Below are 24,950 nucleotides of genomic sequence, written 5' to 3' on the forward strand. Positions count from 1 at the left end.
TCACGTGGGAATGGAATAAACGATTCAAATGAACGAATCATTTTTGTGAATCGATTCAAATGAATCGGTTCTTCAAAATGAATCAGATGCCCTATCTCTAGATCAATCACCTAGAATCTAAACCGATTGGTAGTTAGTGTGTTGGTAAGACACATAAGCGCATCTAGCGGCGGTCGCGAGAGTTAAGCGGAAAAAAGAAGGATTCCTTCCGTCCAATGGCCCCCGTCCCTTTCATAAGCAGCGGCAAAGCTATACTCTCGTCATTGTAATTTCTGCACTCCGTCATGGCAAGGTCGGCATTGCGAACGTCCTGCGTAATACTACTGGCCTTCGCCACCACCAGTAAGTGACCACATTCTTAACATTAGTCGTTTAAAATGACACGGGTTCTGAATTGTGTAGCACATTCTTTCTGTTTTTATGTCATCAAGCTGGTGTACTATATTATACTAACATTAGTGTGCTTCTTTTCGTGTGATTCGTGTCATGAAGTTACTCTTTGATCTAAATTTATTATCTGCCTTCCCAGACACAGCGCGTTTCAGTAAAGGCAGAAAAAATTAAAAATGAGAAAAGGTCATTCTACTGAACATTTTGGGACAGGGAACCTAGATTGTGAGGGCGCTAGCTTAAGAAGAAATAGATTTAAACATGCCTATCACTGTTAGTCTTCGGTTTTCCGAATTATTTTCACTCGTTTTTACATATATTTATTTACGTTTCGATTTTACATTATTTGAAGTTACATGTTATGTAATTTAGTTTTTATATAATTTTAAGTTATTACTGTACAGTGACATATCATTGACGAACCTGAGTAAACGTTCCATTTTATACCTCACAACGATTGCTCAAAATGACGACCACCAACCTCAGTGAAAGCAATACATGGGCTTACGAGTTTCTACCGCACCCGGAAACGGTAATAGTGATAGGCATGTTTAAACCCATATCTCAGATTTTTCACGTTCTAGGTTCCCTATCGGAAAATGTTCAGGACATCATCTCTTAGTTTCTGTTTCGTTTCTGCACACTTTTACTGAAATCATACGACTGTCTACATTTATCTTAGTTCGATTGATTGATTGATTGATTGATTGATTGATTGATTGATTGATTGATTGATTGATTGATTGATTGATTGATTGATTGATTGATTGATTGATTGATTGATTGATTGATTGATTGATTGATTGATTCATTCATTCATTCATTCATTCATTCATTCATTCATTCATTCATTCATTCATTCATTCATTCATTCGTTCGTTCGTTCGTTCGTTCGTTCGTTCGTTCGTTCGTTCGTTCGTTCATGATTAAGCGTTCTAATTTAAGGTCACTAGCTCTAAGGACCTCAAATTCTCGATAATACGGATGGCTTGATGCAATAGGCAAAGGGCCACAGAGAGAAAAGTATAGGATATTATGTTCTCTAGTCCTCCGATACTCCAACACAAAAAGGAAAAGACTAGATCAAGGAATATTAGCCCAGTATCCACGAATTTGTGCACTTAATATTATCCAGAAATTCAAAAAGTAAATGAATATATATTCTTAAATTTTGCATCAATTAAGTTTGAACTTGACCCAATGTTTCTAGGAAGTAAAGCAATTTCCATCAGCTGTCGGTGAGATGCATCTTAGAATGATGCAATTTAAAAGTCACTTCTCTCAATTTGTAGAACCTGAATGTCTTCTTATGTTGGAACGATTCGTGTACATAGGGTGTACTCATATATTCAGCAATCCGAAATCGACCTGTAATACAGTTGTTCATAGGATCAACACATTCATATTACCAAGGTAGTTTTGTACCAATAAGAGTTATACCAAATCCTTCTCGGATTTGAAATGATATCTCCACACAGAACCTACACCGGTAATTGTACAGCAGATGATATACTGTTGCCAGCCCACTTCAACATTCTGTGAAGTAGCTTTGATAATACACTCTAAGAAACATTTCTGGAAAACTAATTACACAAGAACCTCGTTTATCCGGATTAAGAGGGACCGGAACTGATCCGCATTTTCGAAAATCCGGATAATCCGGAAAACTAAAAAACAAATACAGCAGCTATTATATAATATATTAACATAAGTTGTACGGTAATACATTTGTTTCAATTGTACAAAAAAATATAAGAACACTTTTCATACATTTACGACTCTGTTTTCTGCACTAAAAAAATGTGTGAGCTTTTCCTGTTTTACATTTGTATAGCGTTTGCGCGCAGCACGATCACGAAGACGTTTTACTAAAACAGGTCTGCTGGTGTGGTTTCAGTCTGGGATTCTAAATAGGCCATCAATTCGTCCAGGTGCTTTGTTGCATTTGCATCAGTAATTGTTTCTTCTGATGGAGCGCCGGTTTTATTTTCAAATTCAGCATCTCTCTCGTCATTACCTGCCGTGAAACAAGATGCAATAATTTATTCATCTGTTATTATGCCGTAGCCTGAATTACAGGCATCTTTCAACTAGTCATTTACGTCGTTCACATCTACGTCCGAGCATCCGGGAATGCGTGCAAATGTGTCAAGGGACTCAGAAGAGTCCACGTTTTCCCAATATAATTTCCAGGTGAATGCCGGAACGGTATCTTTGATAGACTGCGGCCGACTTACTTCCAATTCCTGTCCTTAATTATCCTTGTCGAAAACACATTCAAGAAGATTCAACCCCGTAAAAGAAATACTGTGCAAGTAAAAATAAATTGTTATTATTTTCGATTCCTGCATGTCGTAAAAGGCGACCGAAGGGGGACCCAGGGACTTTCATCTTGTGAGCGTGGATTGGAGACCAAGGACCTTATAGCTGAGTCTGGCATTGCTTCCAGTTACTTGTGCTATGCTCTTCGCTTTCACCTTTCGTATCTGACTTTCCTTGGTCAGTTCTTGTTCTCTTCCTACCCGGAAGATATTGGGTTATCAACACCTACGGAGTAATTTATTTCACGCCCTTCGTGGCTCTTAGCCTTTTTTCCGATAACTTCATGCTTTGTTGTATCGGACCTCTTCCATTTTCCTTCTAATTGGAGTCATTAAGGGCTCGTTGCCCATATTTACTAATTATATTATTAATTTTATTAATTTATTCATTTATTAATTAATTTATTAATTATTATTATTATTATTATTATTATTATTATTATTATTATTATTATTATTATTATTATTATTATTATTATTATTATTATTATTATTATTATTATTATTCCCGGCACCACAGCTAAATAGTTAAAGTGCTGACTTTTGGTCTAACGGTTTTCGAGTTTGATTTGTGGCCGGCTTGGAAATTTTGACTTTAATTGGTTAATTCCTCTAACTCGGGGCTGAGTTTGTGCTGTCTTAGTGGTGGTGATTATTGTTTTAAGAGGATGTACAACTAGGCAACCATCCTCTATGTAACACTAATCAGAGAGAAATAATGGAAGGGGTCCGACACTTCGAAAAATGAAGGTATCGGCCAAAGGAAGACAAGGGCCACGAAGGGCGTGTAAATGAAAGACTCCCTAGCCCTCGCAAGCCTAATAGCGTCGGGGTCAGAAAAGAAGAAGAGTTGACCAAGAGAGGTCGGATAGGATAGATGAAAGTGAGGAGCCAGGCACAAGTAAGTGGAAGCAATGCCAGGACTCAGCTTAGGGCCTCGTGGTCGCCAACCCACGCTCCAAAGTTCATAGCCCCTGAGGCCCCTTTTAGTCGCCTCTTACGACAAGCAGGGGATACCGTGGGTGTTATTCTACCGCCCCCATCCACAGGGGGATGTGCTGTCTTAATCATTAGAATTCATCTTAGGTATTGCCCCATTCTCTATACGGCGTCAACTCGAAAGACCTGCACCAGGCCTCTTCGGACGTAATATAATATACTATGATTTATGAGCGCAGTTCTTCTGCCTTCCCTCTGGTGAGGTCAATAATAATAATGATAATAATAATAATAATAATAATAATAATAATAATAATAATAATAATAATAATAATAATAATATACTGGGCAAGTTGGCCGTGCGGCTAGGGGCGCGCAGCTGTGAGCTTGCATCCGGGAGATAATGGGTTCGAATCCCACTGTCGGCAGCCCTGAAGACGGTTTTCCGTGGTTTCCCATTTTCACACCGTAACTGAAGCCACGGCCGCTTCCTTCCCATTCCTAGGTCTTTCCTATCCCACTGCTGCCGTAAGACCTATCTGTGTCGGTGCGACGTAAAGGGAATAGCAAATAATAATAATAATAATAAGAAGAAGAAGAAGAATATTAATAATAATAATAATAATAATAATAATAATAATAACTATAGATGATTTACCACAATGATGAGATCTACAACGGAGATAAGACAGAATACTCATCAGAACACAGATTCTCTCCTGTCACTAACAACCAAAACCCTATTGTTGCTTTTGTTTCATAGTCACATTGATTCAGAATATTAGTCTATTATTTGCACCTTGGGGATAAAAGGACATAAGAACGAAAAGAAATGAGCATGAGGGAGTGCAGGGCTGAGCTAAGAAGAAAGCCCGCCAGGGTTAAGAACCATGCAGTCCAAACGAACCCAAAAATAGAAAATTCACGAGATGGACACTTTTACGTGTTATATAAGTGATAGTGAATTTGTTTTACATTTTGAAACTCTTACCTGCAGTCATCGGCGTGATTAACAATAGTACGCTACACGTTGTGAACATCCTTCTTCATGTACCACCAAGTGTGTATGTAGACTGGCCTCGTCCTGTAAGGAGTGTTATAATAATTTGGGTCCAGGGGAGAAAACTGTACCTCATGATTTCAAATTATGTACTGTTTCAGTATTCTTAGGATATTACAGTAGTTTGAAGGATTGATGAAATGGAACATCTCAGATCCTGCTCCTTAAGCCTGTCTCAGAACGTAGTATCTGGACAACCTCACACATGAGGTTTCTACCTCACAGCTGAGTCATTGACCTACTTCGAACGCTACAGATTACTTGGCGAGGCTAAAGTTGCAAAGACAACAACAACAATTAAAAACTATGTTTGCAATGTGGCGAAAGGTTAGGAGATGAGTTTTCCATTTGAACGTTTCCTTCTTTTCTTCTTTATTCCTTAAAAAACAAATCTCTTCACTTTGTAGCTTTCTTTGCCACTATTGTCATCCCTTCTCTACTGAACTTCGTGGTACAGTCCGTTACTCGTTATTATTCTATTCCCATGATAACGGGTTCGATCCCCGCAGAGATCGGTAGGATTTGAGGGTGTTTGTTTTTAAATCTATAACTGTGTGGCTATTTAGTGTGTCGAAACTAGTTCAGAATAAAGCAATTAGAAAATACTTGATAAAAACAAATAACAGATTATATTTGAAAAGACACAATCAATTAATTTTAGTATTGCTTTATTCAGTATAAAATGTTCTTAAATGTTTTCTTATTCAGGTATATACTAAATTTATTTTATCGTGAGTCATTTTTGAAGAATCTCGCAGTTACAGATTAAGCAAGTCGAAACTGAAAAAAAAAAAAAAGGCGTCCACTATGGCAAAAAACTGGGGAGTTTAAATGAACCACTTGATGACGTTGAATAACTGCCGTAGGACAAATTCTGACATCTCAGTATCTATTAAAATCAGTAACACTAGAATGTAAGTTAATAAAATAATAATAATAATAATAATAATAATAATAATAATAATAATAATAATAATAATAATAATAATAATAATAATAATAATAATAATACAGTAGACCTTGTTAATTCGAATGTCTTTCGATTCTAATTCGTGAATAATTCGAAGTTCTCCTCTGTAGCGTAGTGGTTAGTGTGATTAGCTGCCAGCCACGGAGGCCCGGGATCGATTCCCGGTTCTTCGACGAAATTTGGAAAGTGGTACGGGGGTTAGAACTGGACTCTTCAGGTTCAAATTAACCATGTTTTACATTATTGTAATTATCTGTTCTCTTATTGGTGTATTTTTGTAGTATGATCTGCTCATTCCTACCTCTGGTTCAATCAGTTGCGTTTAGTGAAGTACATTATCTGGTGTTGAGATAACCCTGGGCAAAACAAGAGCTCAAGTTGGCTACAGTCTACGGATTATGTTGCGTAACCGTAAGTTTAATTTCGGGAGATGGTGGGTTTGAACCACACTGAGGGCAACCTTGAATATGTTTTTCCATGGTTTCTTATATTCACACCTGCACTGATGTCATGGTTAATATCCAGCTCCTTGGTTGAATGGTCAGCGTCGAATCCCTCTGGTCAGATGATTCGGGTTCCATTCCAGAAATTTTAATCATGTGTGATTAATTCCTCCGACTCCGGACTAAATCCACATGTATCACTCGCGAGCCCACCGGGGCTGTAAGAGAAATGGAGGAAGAAGTATCACCATGACTAGTACTTTCCCATTCCGAGAATTCTTCTCTAAGCATAGCACCACAGAAAATATTCCCTGTTAGAGCGACGTTAAGAAGTAAAATTTATTCTAGGAACGTCGGTGGGTCAGAGGTCATTTTCACACCTTTCTTAAAAATGCAGCCTGAAGAAGCAATAGTAACGTTATTTGTTTTACTTCCCACTAACGAATTTTATCCTTATCGGAGACACCAAGGTGGGGCAATTTTTCTTTTAAGAATTTTTTTTGTGTGCCGGCTAATGTACCGACACGAGACTCACAAATTTACTTCAAGTACTATACCACTGAATGGAGCCGGGTTTGAACCCACCAATTTGTGTTTATAATGCCATCTTTCTACTGTTTGAGCCGCTCAGCCCGGCAGCCTAAAAAATCTAGTATTACTTTTGAATAAATCCTGATCCTGCAACTATGGGAAATCGTAAGAGAAGATGCACAAATTAAAGAACTTATCAGCAAGCTGCATACAAAATAAGTGATACAAATAAGAGTGAGTAAAAAATTTCGACATATTTTCAAAATGATAGCACTGTAATATTTTGTTAATAATAATAAAATAATCATAAAGTTACAAAAAAATTAATAAAATAATTGAAATAAATTAAATTAATTAAAATAATGAATCGAAAAGTAGGTAGTATGGGCGCCAGAGTTCACCAGAATGAATCCCTCAAATTTTGATAGAACATGATAAACCTTTCTCTCCCAGGGCGTGTACATAAAAATCCGCGTACTGGTACATCTGCTTGGGGCCTTACCTACCCTTCTGAAAACCACTAATTAGGTAGGTACCACACCTACGTTCATCAATAACTCCACTGATTCTAAAATAACTAACTATATTCTCAATAACATCCGTGCATGAGCACTTCATTAACTTACCAAAATATACATATAATACACACACAAAATATTGCTGGAAAACTCCATATTTACAACGAAAATAATGAAAACAGTGCGAAAACGAACGCGAAGACTAAGCCACAATTTGCAGTTAATCCATTCAACAATGCACATATATGTATATAAGTGCCCTTCACTATCTCTGTGTATCAACACAAAGGTACTATACCTCATAATACTGTGTTCACTGACTCTAACACTTGTTTTAAAGATATATTAACTTGAGCAACACACGCTTGTCGTTTTAAAATGTAAATTCTGGAAAGTCTGAGATATAGTATCTCCCCGCTTTCACCAACATAAAATAAGAAGCCGCCACAAGTGATGCAATACCCAGTGCCTAAGCACTTCACAATTTGTAGGTCAACCACGTTCCACAAAGATAATAACAGCCACGTTCCACAAACGTTTGAAGTCCATTCAACTCCAGTGGGAAACTGGGAGTGAAATTTCTAGATCCTAATGGGTATGTAGGAGATAGGGATCTGCGCTCTGATGGCCTTCACTTAAACCGCAGTGGTACGTATAAGTTAGGAAATTTGTTTGGAAGGGTAATATGGGGTACATTCAGGGAAACAGGGTGGCCTAGGGAGCGGTGATAAGGGAACAGGGAACTGGAAATCAAGTGGGGATGACATAAAATTGTTAGTGTTGAACTGTAGAAGTATTGTAAAGGAAGGAATAGAACTAAGTAATTTAATAGATATATATTTACCAGACATTGTAATAGGAGTTGAATCATGGCTGAGAAATGATATAATGGATGCAGAAATTTTCTCGCGGCACTGGAGTGTGTATCGTAGAGATAGGATAGGAATGGTGGGAGGGGAAGTATTCATTCTGGTGAAAGAAGAATTTGTAAGCTACGAAAAAGTTAAAGATGAGGCACATGAAATTCTAGGTGTAAGGCTCATTTCTAAAGATAATAGGCAACTTGATATATTTGGAGTGTACAGACCGGGAAATGGTAGCACTGACGCGGATTCGGAATTATTTGATAGGATAGTCGGCTATGTGGGAAACGACATGGAAAGAAATGTGATTGTAGCGGGAGATCTGAATTTGCCAGATGTCAATTTGGGAAGGAAATGCGAACGACAGGAAGCATGACCAACAAATGGCAAATAAGTTAATATGGGAAGGACAGCTGATTCAGAAAGTGATGGAACCAACCAGAGGGAAAAATATCCTGGATGTGGTGCTGATAAAAAACCTGATGAGCTCTATAGGGAAACTGAAGTAATAGATGGTATTAGTGATCATGAAGCTGTTTTTGCCGTAGTCAAAAATAAATGAGATAGAAAGGAAGGTCTTAAAAGTAGGACTATTAGGCAGTACCATATGGCTGATAAAGCAGGCATGAGGCAGTTTCTAAAACGTAACTATGATCGGTTGAAAACGGTAAATAAAAATGTAAACAGACTCTGGGATGGGTTTAAAGAAATTGTTGAGGAATGCAAAAACAGGTTTGTACCTTTAAAGGAGGTAAGCAATGGTAAAGACCCACCTTATTATAATAGAGAAATAAAGAGACTAAGAAAGAGGTGCAGACTGGAAAGAAATAGAGTTAGAAATGGCTGTGGAAGTAAGGAGAAATTGAAGGAACTTACTAGTAAATTGAATCTAGCAAAGAAGGCAGCTAAGGATAACATGATGGCAAGCATAATTGGCAGTCATACAAATGTTAGTGAAAAATGGAAGGGTGTGTATAGGTATTTTAAGGCAGAAACAGGTTCCAAAAAGGTCATTCCAGGAATAATTAATGAACAAGGGGAGTGTGTATGTGAGGATATTCAAAAGGCAGAAGTAGTCAGTCAGCAGTATCTAAAGCTTGTTGGTTACAAGGAAAATGTCGATATAGAGGAGGAGACTAAAGCCAATGAAATATTAAAATTTACATATGATAACAATGATATATACAATAAGATACCAAAGTTGAAAATTAGAAAAGAGGCTGGAATTAATCAGATTTCTGGGGATATACCAAAAAAATGGGTTGGGATATAGTACCATATCTGAGGTACTTATTTGATTATTGTTTGGTCGGAGGAGCTATACCAGATGAATGGAGAGTTGCTATTGTAGCCCCTGTGTATAACGGAAAGGATGATAGACATAAAGCTGAAAATACAGGCCAGAAAGTTTGACATGCGTTGTATGTAAGCTTTGGGAAAGCATTCTTTCTGATATATTAGACATGTTTGTGAAATTAATAACTGGTTCGATAGAAGGCAGTTCGGTTTTAGGAAAGGTTATTCCACTGAAGCTCAACTTGTAGGATTCCAGCAAGATATAACAGATATCATGGATTCTGGAGGTCAAATGGACTGTATCGCGATTGACCTGTCCAAAGCATTTGATAGGGTGGATCATGGGAGACTACTGGCAAAAATGAGTGCAATTGGACTAGACAAAAGAGTGACTGAATGGGTTGCTATATTTCTAGAAAATAGATCTCAGAGAATTAGAGTAGGTGAAGCTTTATCTGCCACTGTAATAATTAAGAGGGGAATTCCTCAAGGCAGTATTATCGGACCTTTATGTTTTCTTATATATATAAATGATATGAGTAAAGGAGTGAAATCGGAGGTAAGGCTTTTTGCGGATGATGTTATTCTGTATAGAGTAATAAATAATTTACAAGATTCTGAGCAACTGCAACGTGACATCGATAATGTTGTGAGATGGACAGCAGGCAATGGTATGTTGATAAACGGGGTTAAAAGTCTGGTTGTGAGTTTCACAAATAGAAAAAGTCCTCTCAGTTGTAATTACTGCGTTGATGGGGTGAAAGTTCCTGTTGGGGATCATTGTAAGTATCTAGGTGTTAATATAAGGAAAGACCTTCATTGGGGTGATCACATAAATGGTATTGTAAATAAAGGGTACAGATCTCTGCACATGATTATGAGGGTGTTTAGGGGTTGTAGTAAGGATGTAAAGGAGAGGGCATATAAGTCTCTGGTAAGACCCCAACTAGAGTATGGTTCCAGTGTATGGGACCCTCACCAGGATTACCTGATTCAAGAATTGGAAAAAATCCAAAGAAAAGCAGCTCGATTTGTTCTGGGCGATTTCCGACAAAAGAATAGCGTTACAAAAATGTTGCAAAGTTTGGGTTGGGAAGAATTGAGAGAAAGAAGAAGAGCTGCTCGACTAAGTGGTATGTTCCGAGCTGTCAGCGGAGAGATGGCGTGGAATGACATTAGTAGACGAATAAGTTTGAGTGGCGTTTATAAAAGTAGGAAAGATCGCAATATGAAGATAAAGTTGGAATTCAAGAGGACAATCTGGGGCAAATATTCATTTATAGGAAGGAGAGTTAGGGATTGGAATAATTTACCAAGGGAGACGTTTAATAAATTTCCAATTTCTTTGAAATCATTTAGGAAAAGGCTAGGAAAACAACAGATAGGGAATCTGCCACCTGGGCGACTGCCCTAAATGCAGATCAGTATTGATTGATTGAAATTGCAGTGTGTTTAAAAGTTCATTCCCGTGTGTCTTGTGAAATTTCACTCCCGTATCGTGTGTACTTTCTCGACGTTTCAAGAAATGCATATATAGACCTCAGCTCTTCTATGATACGTCGAGATGTATCCTGGTCAGACAATCATAAGTAGATCCTCTTGTCAAGACCACACCCTGAACCCCTCTCAGATCCCAACACAATAACAGCATCAACAGACTCTGGGTTGTTTCACATGAGTCATAGAACTTCCATGACTACATCATCAACAAGTCCACCTCATCAGGCACTGGGATGCCCACATGAGTCAAATTTCCCGAGTAAAAATAGCAATGATTTTCCCAGCCGTTGTACAAAACAAATCACTCATATGACATATGGAGAACTTCCAGCATGAGATATTAAGAATAAAATATACAAATGAACTAATAATAATAATAATAATAATAATAATAATAATAATAATAATAATTAATAAATCGGATACCGACAATAAAATTTCTCACTTCTAAGTACAGTGCGAGGGTGTGATATATGTACTATCACAGCACATTAAACTAGTAATATTTGGAGATTCACGTTGTTTGGAGAATGAGGAGAAAACACATTGGCATGTTTGATTGTGTATTTTTGGTAGTCAGCCCGAAGGTTGGTCGGATCATCAACAGCTTCACCATCAGCTGCCATAGATGGCTTAGGCGTCAATGAAGAGATGTACAAGCGAAATGAGGAATGAAATTGTTTTCTCGTTGCTTTCCTCGCCAGGCTAGAAATTGGTATTATATATCACTCTGCCAACCCCACTGAAATGCACGCACCAGTCCAGTGACATTTTAGCATCAGTTATAACAGTGACTAGCTACATAAGAAATAGCATTACAGGCATCGCTCATAACTCAGCCACTTTCTCATTGTTAAAGTCAAGGGTGAGTCTGAGACAGGAAAATTAAAGCAGCAATATTTTTCTAACCTACCGCACTCTAAACACATGTCCCGCCAGTAAAGGCATGTTTGATAGTAGAAGAGTGAAAAGCCGGGCTGAGTGGCTCAGACGTTTAAGGCGCTGGCCTTCTAACCCCAACTTGGCAGGTTCGATCGTAACTCAGTCCGGTGGCATTTGAAGGTACTCAAATACGACAGCCTCGTGTCGGTAGATTTACTGGCACTTAAAAGAACTCCTGAGGGACTAAATTCCGGTACCTCGGTGTCCCCGAAGACCGTAAAAGTAGTTAGGGGGACGTAAAGCAAATAACAAGACAAAGACAAAAGACAAAGTCACCTCCATACAGGATATGAAGGCCCTTGGAGGAGTGGAAGGTAAAGGCTTCCACCATTGTTAACCGCGGCACGTGATAGGGTAGAGTGGTTAGCTCTACGCCCGGCCGCCTTTTCCCCCAGGAATAAACCTGGTACTCTTTTATGGTGTATGCTGAGTGAATCTCAGAGCCATATGCACCCCCGTAAGTGGAAATCTCCTTTCTTAAATTTTACGACTTCCTGACGGGGATTCGAACCCACGTCCTTTCGGGCGAATCGAGCACACCTTTACCACCTCGGCCAGACATCCCCTAAAGCAAATAACATTATTATTATTAGAAGAGGAAACATAGGAATATAAAAAATAAAAGCTCTCTTTTACTCCAAGATTATCGTCAGTAAAAATGACCGTCAGAATGTTGGATCTGCTCCTTTCCAGATTACAAACTACTCACAGAACTCAAATATCCTATCATTATCATCTTCAAACAGTATGTGAAGTAATTTTGGGCGAAAAGGGTTGAATGTTACGTCTTTTAGGATTCTCTGCAGGCACCTTCGAGATATGCCCAGCTGAACTTGTGAAGAATTCCTAAAAATGCTTGAGCAATCAATTCTTCTTTACAAACATAACGTGGCCGACCAGATCTTAATGCACCTCTAATGTTTCCCATTCTTTCAAATTTGAGGTTAAGTTTTCGCAAATATTGCCGAGCTGGTAATGGTACATCAGGAAACCTCGTAATAAAGGCGCTATGCTTTTTGGAAGTCTCTTTGTCATACTTCCACCATAATTGAAGCATGTAAATTCGTTGCTCATTTGTAAACTTAAGTTCCATTGCGAAGAACGTTACACACAATAGAACAGGCCAGAACACAGATTCCAGTCGATAATAACTACAGCAGCCGACTCACGACCGCTGATGGAAGAATTAACGTGTTGTTGTGGTGCTGCCAGCTACTGTTACCGAATTAAAACTAAATCTAAACATGTCTTGTCTCCTTATTAATTACTGTGTAAGGGGAAACTGGCTTTCGCGCCACCTTGTATTTGTTTGTTTGCTTAACAAATTTAGAATATAACATTTCAAACGTTACAGGAACGTTTAGTAGAATGGAACACCAGTTGGTGGAGTTATTGTTAAGACTACTGAAAACACAATGACACCAACAAGATTGTTTTCAGAAAGGACACTCTAAGCGTAAAAAGTTGTGTTTGGATTCGCACAGAAAGCGATATTATCGAAAAATAAGAATGTGACCTACTTTATCAGGAATTAATCAACACTCACATAATTTCTAAGAATCAGAAACCACTGCACGAGGTGCGTGCCAAACAGCAGGTTCTATTTTCAACGTCTAGCACATAACCACGTTCTTAGATCTTTTAATTTTATAAGGTTGTCCGTGACAAACATTCCCTGTGTGAGTTAGGGCGGTAGAATACACCTACAGTAGGCCATACATGTCGTAAGAGACGACTAAGAGAGGCCCCCAAGGGTTCTGATCTTAGGAGTGTGGTTTGGTGGCCATGAGACTTCTAGCTGTGTCGTACATTACATGTAGCAGGTTCTTCACCTTTATCTTCTTATCTTGTTGTTGGGTAATTATGTTTTTACTTTACTTTTTTATCACTTGTAACGCCAAGCTAGTAGTAAGCCGTAGTGTTAAGCACTGGAAATACTTAAGTTTTGTATAGATTTATATATGATGATGCTAGACTTAGAATGTTAAACAGGTAGTATTTCTTGTCATATTTTCGTTCCATGGAATTGCTTGTTGTACTCTTGTTGCTGCTGTTGTTGTTGTTGGGACATTATAATAAAACTTTACTTTATTACCACACTACTGTAGGAGATCATCTCCACTGGGGTATTTCCCAATTACGATGTATTTTTTAATAATAACAAGAAGAAGAACTCTTGTTCTATTATCACCCCAATGGTATTCGGTTTCCAAGGCCTGAACTACCTTTCATTTGCACCCCCTTTGGGGTCCTTCTCGTTCTTTTGCCGATACCTTCATTCTTCGAAGTGGGGTCTCTTCTATATTTTCCACCGATTAAACTTAAGAGAGAATGGTTGCTCAGTTGTACTTCCTCATAAAGCAACAATCACCAATTCCTGACAAATCAAATTGGAAAGATAATTTCCGCAAAGACGTCCCATACAAGCGATTTTAAGGTGCCTTTCACTAGTTTTGCTGTGTGAGACGGCACATTGTCGTGTAACAAAATCAAGTTTGCCATGCCTTCTGGCCCACTCCGGTCGTCTTTCGATAAATGCGTGATTTAAATTAATCATTTGTTGGTGATAGCGTCGTGCATTAATGGTTTCGCCGGGCTTCTAGAGTTCATGCCACCAGAGTGTGCACTGTGTTTCACATTGAAATCACTACGTTTAAATTGTCGAAACCATGTCTCACATATCCTAATCGATGGAGCGCGTTCACCATATGTTTCTACCAGCAAACGTTGACTTTCACCCCCTGCGGATGGGGGATGCACATGTAGAATACACACGCGGTATCCCCTGCCTGTCGTATGAGTCGACTAAAAGGGGCGACCAAGGGATGATTGTCTCTGAACCATGAAACTAATTGTGATTAGTACCACCACGCGCAGAACATCATGGGTCGCTTTTGCTTGCGCGTAGTACCACTATATTAGGTACCAAATAGGTTTGTGATTAGTAGCACACAGGAGCACCGTGCGGTCGGCTTTTGCAGTACCTGTCATTAGTACCACCATATGAGCACGACTATGGGATGATAGCTACCATGGTTCTGCCTTGCCTATGATTAGTACCCACTATACGAGGAACACCACGGAATAGTGCAGGTCCCTGCGGTTAGTACTCTCATGTGATGAACACCATAGGGTTGCGTTGCCTGTAAATGTCGCCGCAATGTGAGAAAAACCATAGGACTGTATTCTATGTCGAATTTCATAACCTGTGAGTTTTACCATAATGTGTGGAATACCGCGAGTCTCTTCTACTTTTGATTAGTACCGCAACATGACAAATACCATGGTTCTAGCGATCAGTACCGTTATGAGGGGCCGATAACTTGGATTTTGGACCCCCTTTAGACTGCAAGCATAATCGATTTGGTGTTATGGTATAGCAGCAGTCCCTTGGTCAGTAATCCTATTGTCCTTTCGTCAGTTTCTGTGAATGTAAGGCATTGCGGGTCGCATCCACTGATTGTTTTAAATTCATATCCATTGATTCGTTCTTCGTCCTCGATGTTAGGCCCCTTTAAACAACAAGGATCATCATCATCAAACGTTGAATTTCCACATCCTTTTTCTTTTGATTAAATAAGAAAAGCAATGCGTGCCGCAAATGTTTTTTCAGGCACAATCGTCGAAATGATCACTGAACGATACAACACAGGTGCTAGTGTTTGGCGGACTCAACTTGTGTGTGTTGGTAGGTTAATGTCAGACAAACAAACTGACGTATGTGTCAAATTCATACGCTGCGTACTGTTCGCTGGCGCCATCTCTTAGTGGAACCGGAAGAGACTTATGCATACACCTGGTACGTCAAAACATATTTATAAGATATTAAAACGTGAAACCAGTCCGAAAATTCTATATAAGACAGCGAATATAAACTGTACTTAACTAATCCCTAACCACGATCTGTTCACGGAACATCTTCTGGATTCACGTCTCTACATCAGGTTCTAAACTCTAGACTCCGACATTTGAACCGGCACACACAGGGGTATTTAATGCAAAACAATTGACCGTAGAGGACATATTGTTTGGATAATAAGGTAGTTACATACATTATACAAAGAATAAAACAACATAATGGGATTAATATGAGAATCATTATTTCTTAGCTACAATACTATATATTATTCAGATGATGCTTTCCAGTCTTGTTTATCGGAGCAGTCTGTTACTATTGGGGACTTCGCTTCATCATCATTTCCAGCTTGAGGGATCTTTTTAATGTATCCTGCACTTTTAGAGCAGTAAATGTAGTGTTTCTTTCAAGAAAGGTTTGCTGTTATTCTTTGGCTTCGGTCTCGTGCCTGTTATTAATGGCTCAGATGTCAGTAGTAGCCTGTCAGTTATGTCCAGTTTGCATGTTTCTCGTGAGAATTTCCTAGCAATACTTTGTACAGGCGAAAGTGTTTATTGCGGGCCTCAGCTGCTTCTTCTGATAAACTGCCTGTGGGTAAGAGGCCATGTTCAATGACAGGCCATGCACCAAAATCTTGTGTAGAGAGCAGCGGGCCTAATCTTCTTTACTTTCACTTTGCAAGGGCTTCTATTCATAGTCACCAGCACTCTTCCCTGCATTATTTGAAGCGTTCTCTCTAAGTAAGTCATTAAACGTGTATTACCAGAATTGTAGAAGTCTAAGGACCAAGCTTGATTTATTTTATACAAACTTATTAGGTGAGAACTTCGATCTCCTGGCTTTGACGGAGAGCTGGCCAAATTCTTCTATTAGCAATTATGAGCTCTTTGATCAGAGATATAACGTATTTCTATGCGATCGTAATAAAATATCAACAAGGAAAAGAACTTGGCGGAGGTGTTGTACTGGCTGTCAACAACAAATATAAAGCCTCACAGGTAGACATAGATGTTTCAGATGAGCATGTATGTGTTAAACTTATGAGGGATTTTTTTTTTTTTTTGCTAGGGGCTTTACGTCGCACCGACACACATAGGTCTTATGGCGGCCATGAGGGAAAATATTGATAGTATTTTTATTTGTGTGGTATACTTTCCGTCTAGTACTAAATTGGCTGCATATAATGAATTTTACGAAGGTATTGAATCCAGTCCTATTTTAAGTAGTAAACAGTTAGTAATATTAAGAGACTTTAATTTACCACATATTATTGCAGAAAACGATATAACGTGTACATCCGTACGCAAAAATAATTTCTTAAAATTCGTGTGATTAAGAAATGTTAACGGCGTTGTTAATAACAATAGCAGAATGCTTGACCTAGTATTGTCAAATATCACTCCCATTACTGTCCATAAAATCTTCCATCCTCTCGTACTAGAGGACAAATATCACCCGGCCTTAAACATTACTTTTTGTTACAAAAAAGGGAGCAAAATGTAATGATGCGGGAAATTAAACTGCATACAAGTGTTACAAGGCAGATTTTGAATTGTTATACAGAGGACTTTCGCACATAGATTGGAGCTTTCTGGAAAATTACACTGATGTTACCCAGGCACTAGATATACAGTATATATATATATTTATTTATTTATTTTATTTTATATATTTTTTGCTAGTTGCTTTACGTCGCACCCACACAGATAGGCCTTATGGCGACGATGGGACAGGAAATGGCTGGGAGTGGGAAGAGAGCGGCCTTGGCTTTAATTAAGGTGCAGCCCCAGCATTTGCCTGGTATGAAAATGGGAAACCACGGAAAACCATCTTCAGAGCTGCCGATAGTGGGGTTCGAACCAGATATATTTTATTCTAAATGTTATTATGTTATACGTTCCTGTGTTCCGGCAACCGTCAGGAAAAAGAAACGATACCCCTGTTGATTTACGCAAGAGATAGTAAGGAATATTAGGCGGAATGCGTACCATCACAGGAAAATGCGTGAAGAGCAGTAAAACCAGACTTCCTATTTCTTGAAATTCAAAGAATTGAGAAGAAGTGTTAATAAAGATATAAGCATCGCGTATAAAGCCTATATCGGGCAGGTAGAGCATGAAATAGGTGTAGATACTAAGAACTTTTGGGCATTCGTTAAAAGTAAGCAAAGGAACCCCTATGTCAGTGAAATGAACTTCAATGGAAAAGAACTATTAAGCGACAAATCTGTTGCTGACAGATTTGGAGGCTATTTCTCATCTGTATACTCAGAGAAACGGGGGTGGTATGATTTACCGAAATATGAGAATGCCTAAATAGATCCATTGATGAATGTACTAAATGTTAATGAAATTAGTATTACCGAAATTCAAAACGCAATACATAATATGAAACCTAAAACAGCCGCAGGTCCAGATCTAATCCCTCCGTCTATAATTAAATGCTGTAGAGATATTTTATTACACCCTCTCTCAATTATTTTTAACATTTCGCTTAAAAAAAACTGAAGCTTTTCCTACAAAGTGGAAGATAATGCGAGTTAGTCCACTTCATAAATCCGGGGATAGGTCAGTAGGTCGTTAAAAGTAAGCAAAGGAACCCCTATGTCAGTGAAATGAAATTGCAACTACAGACCCGTTGCAATTTCTTCCGCATTAGCAAAAGTCTACGAACAAACCGTATATCGGCATGTGTTCGAACATGTAGAAATTATCATCAGTGACTCCCAACATGGCTTCAGACCGGGGAAATCGACAACGACAAATCTGTTGGAGTTCACTTATGAAGTGTCGGAAGCCAAGGATGCAGGAGGCCAAGTTGATGTAGTTTTCACAGATTTTAGAAAAACATTCGATAAAGTTGATCATGATGTACTTGTAAATAAATTAGCTTATTATGGACTCTCTCACAGATTAATAAGATTATTTACATCCGATCTCTCTGATAGACAACAATTTGTGTCTTATAAAGGATTTAAATCTGAGTATTACAATACTCGATCTGGTGACCCACAGGGCTCATATCTTGGACCATTACTCTTCTCACTACTTATTAACGATCTTCCTAAATGCATACAGAGTTCAAACATATTGATATTCTCAGACGATGTATATATTTCCAAAACCATTCGTTCTTCAGAAAGACCTCAATAGCATATCACATTGGAGCGTTATTAACAAGTTAGATTTTAACATTAACAAGTGCCATGTAATGGTATTTTCCAGGAGTAAAAATACAATTTGTCACTCGTGTAATATTTTGAATACTAATCTGTCATCAGTGAATTCTATCAAGGATCTTGGTGTGCATTTTGACGCTAAATTGACGTTCTCACTACACATAAACGAAGTTGTTGCAGATACTTACAGAATATTTATTTATTGAGAGATGCACACGTGACTTCACAAATCCCGAGGCAATAAAGCTATTATACAACTCCTTTGTAAGAAGTCGGCTAGAATATACATCGACCATTTGGAATCCCACCTTTAAACTATATGAAAACAAAGTTGAAATTGTGCAAAACAAATTTCTTAGAAACCTTACGTACAAAATAACTAATCATTACCCTAAATTTGATTCATATGACAAAATGAAACAATTTGGCTATAAGTCCTTAGCAAAAAGACGAGTAATTGCAGTTCTTCTATTTGTCTACAAATTATTTAACAATCTTATTGGTAGCTCTAACTTGTTCTCTCTGTTCAACTTGTCTGTCTCTAATCCATCTATATGCCCAAAACATGTTACTTTCTACTGCTCTAGATCAAGAACCCAACAACATAGCAATTCACCAGTGTTAAACTCAACGAAAATATTTAATAAATAGCACAATGAGTACAGACTAGATATATTTACAACTACATACACAACCATAGTAAAACAATGTAAAGAAATAACTTAGTTGTTTTCTGTTCTAAGTTAAAATCTCACTTTGCTGACTCCAATTGCTAAGCTCATAACTTTAGTTATCTTTCTAGTTTCTAGTTATGTCATCTTCCTCATCATCATTATCTTCGATAACATCACTACCATAATGTATAATTTACAGTACTAATGCAACTTTAAAGCCGTTCGTGAATCATTTTAATTGTAATATTCAGAATACCTTGTTACTTGTAACCGAATATTTGTAATATTATGTTACTGAAGAAAAGGGTATATTTATTTCATTTATGACTTTATTTTACAAGGACTTTTATAAGAGATATTATAATTTTAATTTAATATTTGTTTTTATCTAATGTAATAGTACATGTATATGTGTTTAACATGATTAGGTTTGTACCTGTCTGAAGCACAATAAATAAATAAATAAATAAATAAATAAATAAATAAATAAATAAATAAATAAATAAATACATTAGATAAATACATAAATAAATAAGCATAGGATGCCTAGGATATAAATCAAAATACATTCTTGGAGTTTCATCAGTATAAGCGGAAAATGTGTCTATGTCTGTCTGACGTTCACTGGAAGTACCTTCGTAGCTTCTAGAATAACCCTAAATCGATGGATGAGTAGCATATCGTGACCTGTTATTTCTATTGATGTTTCAGGATCTTCAAAATATCTACTGCTGCTATTTACATCATTGCTATTGCCATAGCCTGACTTGGGAACATCTACAGTTAATCCCAATCGATTTCGAAACTGTTCATTCGTGACTCTTTTCCCCTCTTGAACAATGTCCTTTTCAGCACTTGAACGGATTTTCCTCTTCTTGATGTTTATTTTATAGGACAAATGCAACAGAAATTCGAATAGTCTAATTCGGTCATGGAGTATGGACAGGCCGAACTGAAGAGCTTCTGTATTTACCACTTTAGTTTTTGACAAGTTATTGAAGTATGTTGCGGTAGCCTTGCAAATGTAGCATCTCATTGTCGACGCTGTCTCTGTTGCTGCATTGCTGACCTTTGCACCTACCACAGTAAGCTGCAATGTGAGTGTTATGGATAAATCACCCTCTGTTCTTGATATTTTTATTTCTATTAATGTTTCAATTTGACTGTTTATATAAACAATTTATTCCTCAGGAACATCACCTGTTTCATGAATAAATCAACTTCTTATTGGTCTTCAATAGCGACGGGATGATGGGGTAGGATTTTTCCAAACAATAAAAATTGGGAGAGATTTAATAGGCGTCATTTGAACAATTCTGTCTTGCTTCAGAACAATCAGTCTTCACTAAATATATTTCCTTGTACTGCCCATGAGAAATATTTTTTACTCATCAATTATTGTGTTCAAGAGCACTCACTACACCAATATAGCAAGCAAATTGCAATACTAGTATAATATAAAGACTGTGTTACTCAGTTCACGGTGATCAGGCAGCAGAAAATGTACTTACTTCAGGGGATCCTAGCTCTCATTATGCATTCAATTTTGTTCAACTAGGCATTCTGTAGTGATATCCCAGAGTTCAGTAACGTCATAGTACAGAGACAACAATAATATAATATAATATAATATAATATAATATAATATAATATAATATAATATAATATAATATAATATAATATAATATAATATAATATAATATAATATAATATAATATAATATACGGACCACAGCCCCTGATGTTATTACTCTCACTAAAAACGTCCGTGCTAAATGCCAGTGAAGTGTGAAAATGTTCTTTCCAGAGGTTTCAAAAATATGAAATATGATGCATATACTGGATAAGGAGAGCCCGAAACAGTAAATAATTTGTGATAGGCAGATAATAGGAGGGCACTTGTTGTAGAAATGCGTCCTATTCGGAGGTCCCGGCTTTGGTTTCCAGGTAGTTTGATACTTATAATCCTAGTTATTTTAAAATTATTGTAACTACAATTACATTAATTCTTCTGTAAAGCTATAATAACGTATCATTTCAGTTCGCTCTTCGGACCTGGACCTGCTTCATTGTGACAACGTGCCAATGAGGGCCTATTACAGAAACATAGGCTGTATTCCTGAAGGAGACGGGCCATGTCCAGCCAGCTACAACTGTGGTATGTTAGTCTTGTTATAAAAAATGTCATTTATAATGATTCATAGACTATGTCCCCTAAATTATCCCAGGAAAAACCTCTGTTAAAGGAACTTCCAATATGTTATCTATCTATAATATTATAAAAGGAAGTGTCTGTCTGTCTGTCTGTCTGTCTGTCTGTCTGTCTGTCTGTCTGTCTGTCTGTCTGTCTGTCTGTCTGTCTGTCTGTCTGTCTGTCTGTCTGTCTGTCTGTCTGTCTGTCTGTGCGCGATGCCCAGCAAAATCTACAGCACGTAGAGATCTGAAATTTTGAACATAGGTAGATGGAAAGGGGTCCGAATGCACCTCGAAGCCGTAATTTTCATTTTCGCTTTCGATGGTGAGTTATGAACGAAAAACCATCGGAAAACGTGCATTGGGATATGACAATCCAACGTGCTGTCACCAAGATTAAATGCATAGAGTCGCTGTCGCTAGGCAACGTACATAAGATAGGCAGAGAACACAATATTCAAGGAGCCATTTTACGTCCATGGCGTAGGTCTTATATGGTGTGAGGGAATATGACGCTGTTGATGATGATTCGTCCGTCGGATCGGGACGTTAAGTCTTGAGCTATTCGAGAGGAGTGGCATATGTGCCGGCGCCGGGTTTCATCCTCTTCATTCTTGCTATCATATATTATGCCATTCATTTCTTTCAACAAGCAACTTTTATAAGAATTACCCGATGTTCTACACATTTACAAGTCAATCGACTACACGGCAGAGCTTCGAAAGACTTGGAGTCACCTGGAGTACCCTCGAACATCTTAGAGCGGACGATTGTGGCACCAATTATCCTTCTTAAGAATAAGAATCCTGCCCTCTGCAATGAACACGACTCTGAAATATGACTGATATTATTGAAGTCATTCTCATGATTGGGCATGCCGCGAGCGAAGTAATATTCATTCCTCGGATTCGAATAATTTCTTCGGATATACAGTTTAAGTTTACATCTCTGCAGTGTTCAAAATAAAATATCTCTGTGTAATAATAAAGCAAGCATAATTTTCTTCTTCTTCTTCTTACTAAATATAAAAATGGATGTATGCATGCATGTATGTGTGTGTTTGTGTGTGTGTGTGTGTGTGTGTGTGTGTGTGTGTGTGTGTGTGTGTGTGTGTGTGTGTGTGTGTGTGTGTGTGTGTGTGTGTGTGTGTGTAAATGACACATCTCCTCCTAAACCACTGGAGCAATCTCATCCAAACTTGGTACACTTATGACTTTTTATCTGGAGACGAGCACTGTGGGGGTAAGCCATCCGTAGCTCCTTTAGGGGTGGAGGGTCATGGGGGGGGGGGCAAGGTCGCTGAGATGAACAGTGACACTCCCCATTTTTCAAATGTCAAAGTTCAGCTCCCTTTCGCATGGGGGCGGGGGGGGGGGAGCGAGTGATATATTAAATTAAACGAAAATAGTGTCGAATACATAGTTTTTGGGGGTCGCCGAAGTGAATTGTATACTCTGGATTTTTAGTATCAGGAGACAAACAACGTGGGGGTATGAAAGCCCAGGAACCCTTAGGGGCGAGGGGCGAGGGGGGTCAGATAAACAAATTAACGAAAATACTGTCGAATCCATACTTTTTGGGGTCGCTGAGATAAATATTGACACTCCAGAATTTTTTTTAAGTTCGAGTTCAACCCCCTTTGGGGTGGGGGCGAGGGGGAGTGATATATAAAATTAAACGAAAATAGTGTCGAATACATAGTTTTCGGGGTCGCCGAGGTGAATTGTACACTCCGGATTTTTAGTATTAGGAGACAAACCACGTGGGGGTAAGACAGCCCAGGAACCCTTAGGGACAGGGGGGGCGAGGGACTGAGATATAAAAATCATCGAAAGTAGTGTCGAATCCATACTTTTCGGTGTTGCTGAGATGAAAAGTAACATTCCGATTTTTTTAAACTCAAAGTTTAGCCCCCTTTAGGGTACGGGAAGGGGGAGTGAGATATAATAGAAATCGAATATACTGCCGAATCCTTAGTTTTTCGGGTCGTTGAGATGAATAGTAACATTCCGGATGTTTAAAGTCTAACTTCAGCCCCCTTTGGCATAGGAGGTGATAAAGGGTGAAAAAATAGATTGTCAGAAATGACCGAGATAATGGACGTGTGTATGTTCCAGTATGACTTACTACCTGGAAAACGTACTGTGGGAGTAAGACGCCCCTAGAACCACTAGGGAAACGGGTAAAATATTATCCACACTAATAAATGGAAGTCTGTTTGGCGCGATCTATATATCGTCGCTGCCGGGACAAAACCTCCTATGTGAAATAATTTTAGCTTAGAACTTTGACTGGTAATGTTCTGTCGTCTAAGGTGCAATATCGTGTGCATATTGTCAAGGCATTCTCGCTCTTCACAATGTATGTGCTGCGGGTCAGTATATCTCCAAAACCTATTATCACATAGGAGGTTTTGTCCCGGCAACGACGATATACTGTACTATATATATATAAATTAAGTCATAAAATTGAAACCAGACGTAAATTAGTGAGACCATTCTAGGCATCTTAGAAATTTAAAACTTGGTACCAGACAACCTGATGAATTCAGGATCCCTAGAAATATCTCAAATTCTCATAATTCTCTGAGGGGTACATGCTGGGAGATTCAAACCTGCATAAGAACACAGTCGGTGATATTTATTCAGAACCTACAGGTTTTATGGGCTTAAAAACTTCCTTAAAGTCCTGATTTTTAACCCACTCATATCAAGATAGCAGCACAATCTCCCAGACAAGTTAGAAAATTGAATTTTGGAAAAATTATAGCTTTCAGCATGTAATCGACGGAAAAATTACGAGATGTTTAAAAATTTTATTTTTTACCCCCGAAAAAATATCGAAATATGGAGGCAATTTTAATGACGGTGCAGTCCTTCCTTTCGATGTATTTCGTGGCTAAACGGTAAGTCGTATCACAAAACGGATGGCACAATCTCCGTTCAATTTAGAGTGAACTACAACTTCGGTCCTAGGATCTTTTGTCGTATCTCTATCCCTTATAGATTAAATTTTTCTCTATTTCTGGATTTACCTAAATTTTGTACTTTGTACACGTACAATTGATGGCTTGATTCACTTATAGGAAACATGGGATCATCAAATTCTACACGAATATTGGCCCACCCAGTAGCCATATGTGAGCCAAATTCTATGTTTGAAGCTGTCGCATAAGTATCTGAAAAGTAACGCACTGTGTGAAAATCTTACACAAATTTCACCCTATTCAACGTTTCTAAAACATAATGAATTGTGGTAGACAAGTGCACCTGTCGTC

The 24,950-nt window shown here is 38.1% G+C and overlaps 1 protein-coding gene across 1 annotated transcript in view; it reads left to right on the plus strand.

Annotated features, from left to right (window-relative positions):
* Positions 1-225: 225 nt before the first annotated feature.
* The window catches only part of LOC136877096 (uncharacterized), a 65,518-nt gene continuing 40,793 nt past the window's right edge, over positions 226-24,950 (plus strand). Inside the window, exons 1-2 of the mRNA XM_068228584.1 lie at positions 226-342; positions 21,522-21,638. Coding sequence (XP_068084685.1) covers positions 285-342; positions 21,522-21,638 — 175 coding nt within the window. The 5' untranslated portion in view covers positions 226-284. The remainder of the gene's footprint in view (positions 343-21,521; positions 21,639-24,950) is intronic.

Source organism: Anabrus simplex, chromosome 1, assembly GCF_040414725.1.
Source record: "Anabrus simplex isolate iqAnaSimp1 chromosome 1, ASM4041472v1, whole genome shotgun sequence".
NCBI classification, from domain to species: Eukaryota; Metazoa; Arthropoda; class Insecta; order Orthoptera; family Tettigoniidae; genus Anabrus; species Anabrus simplex.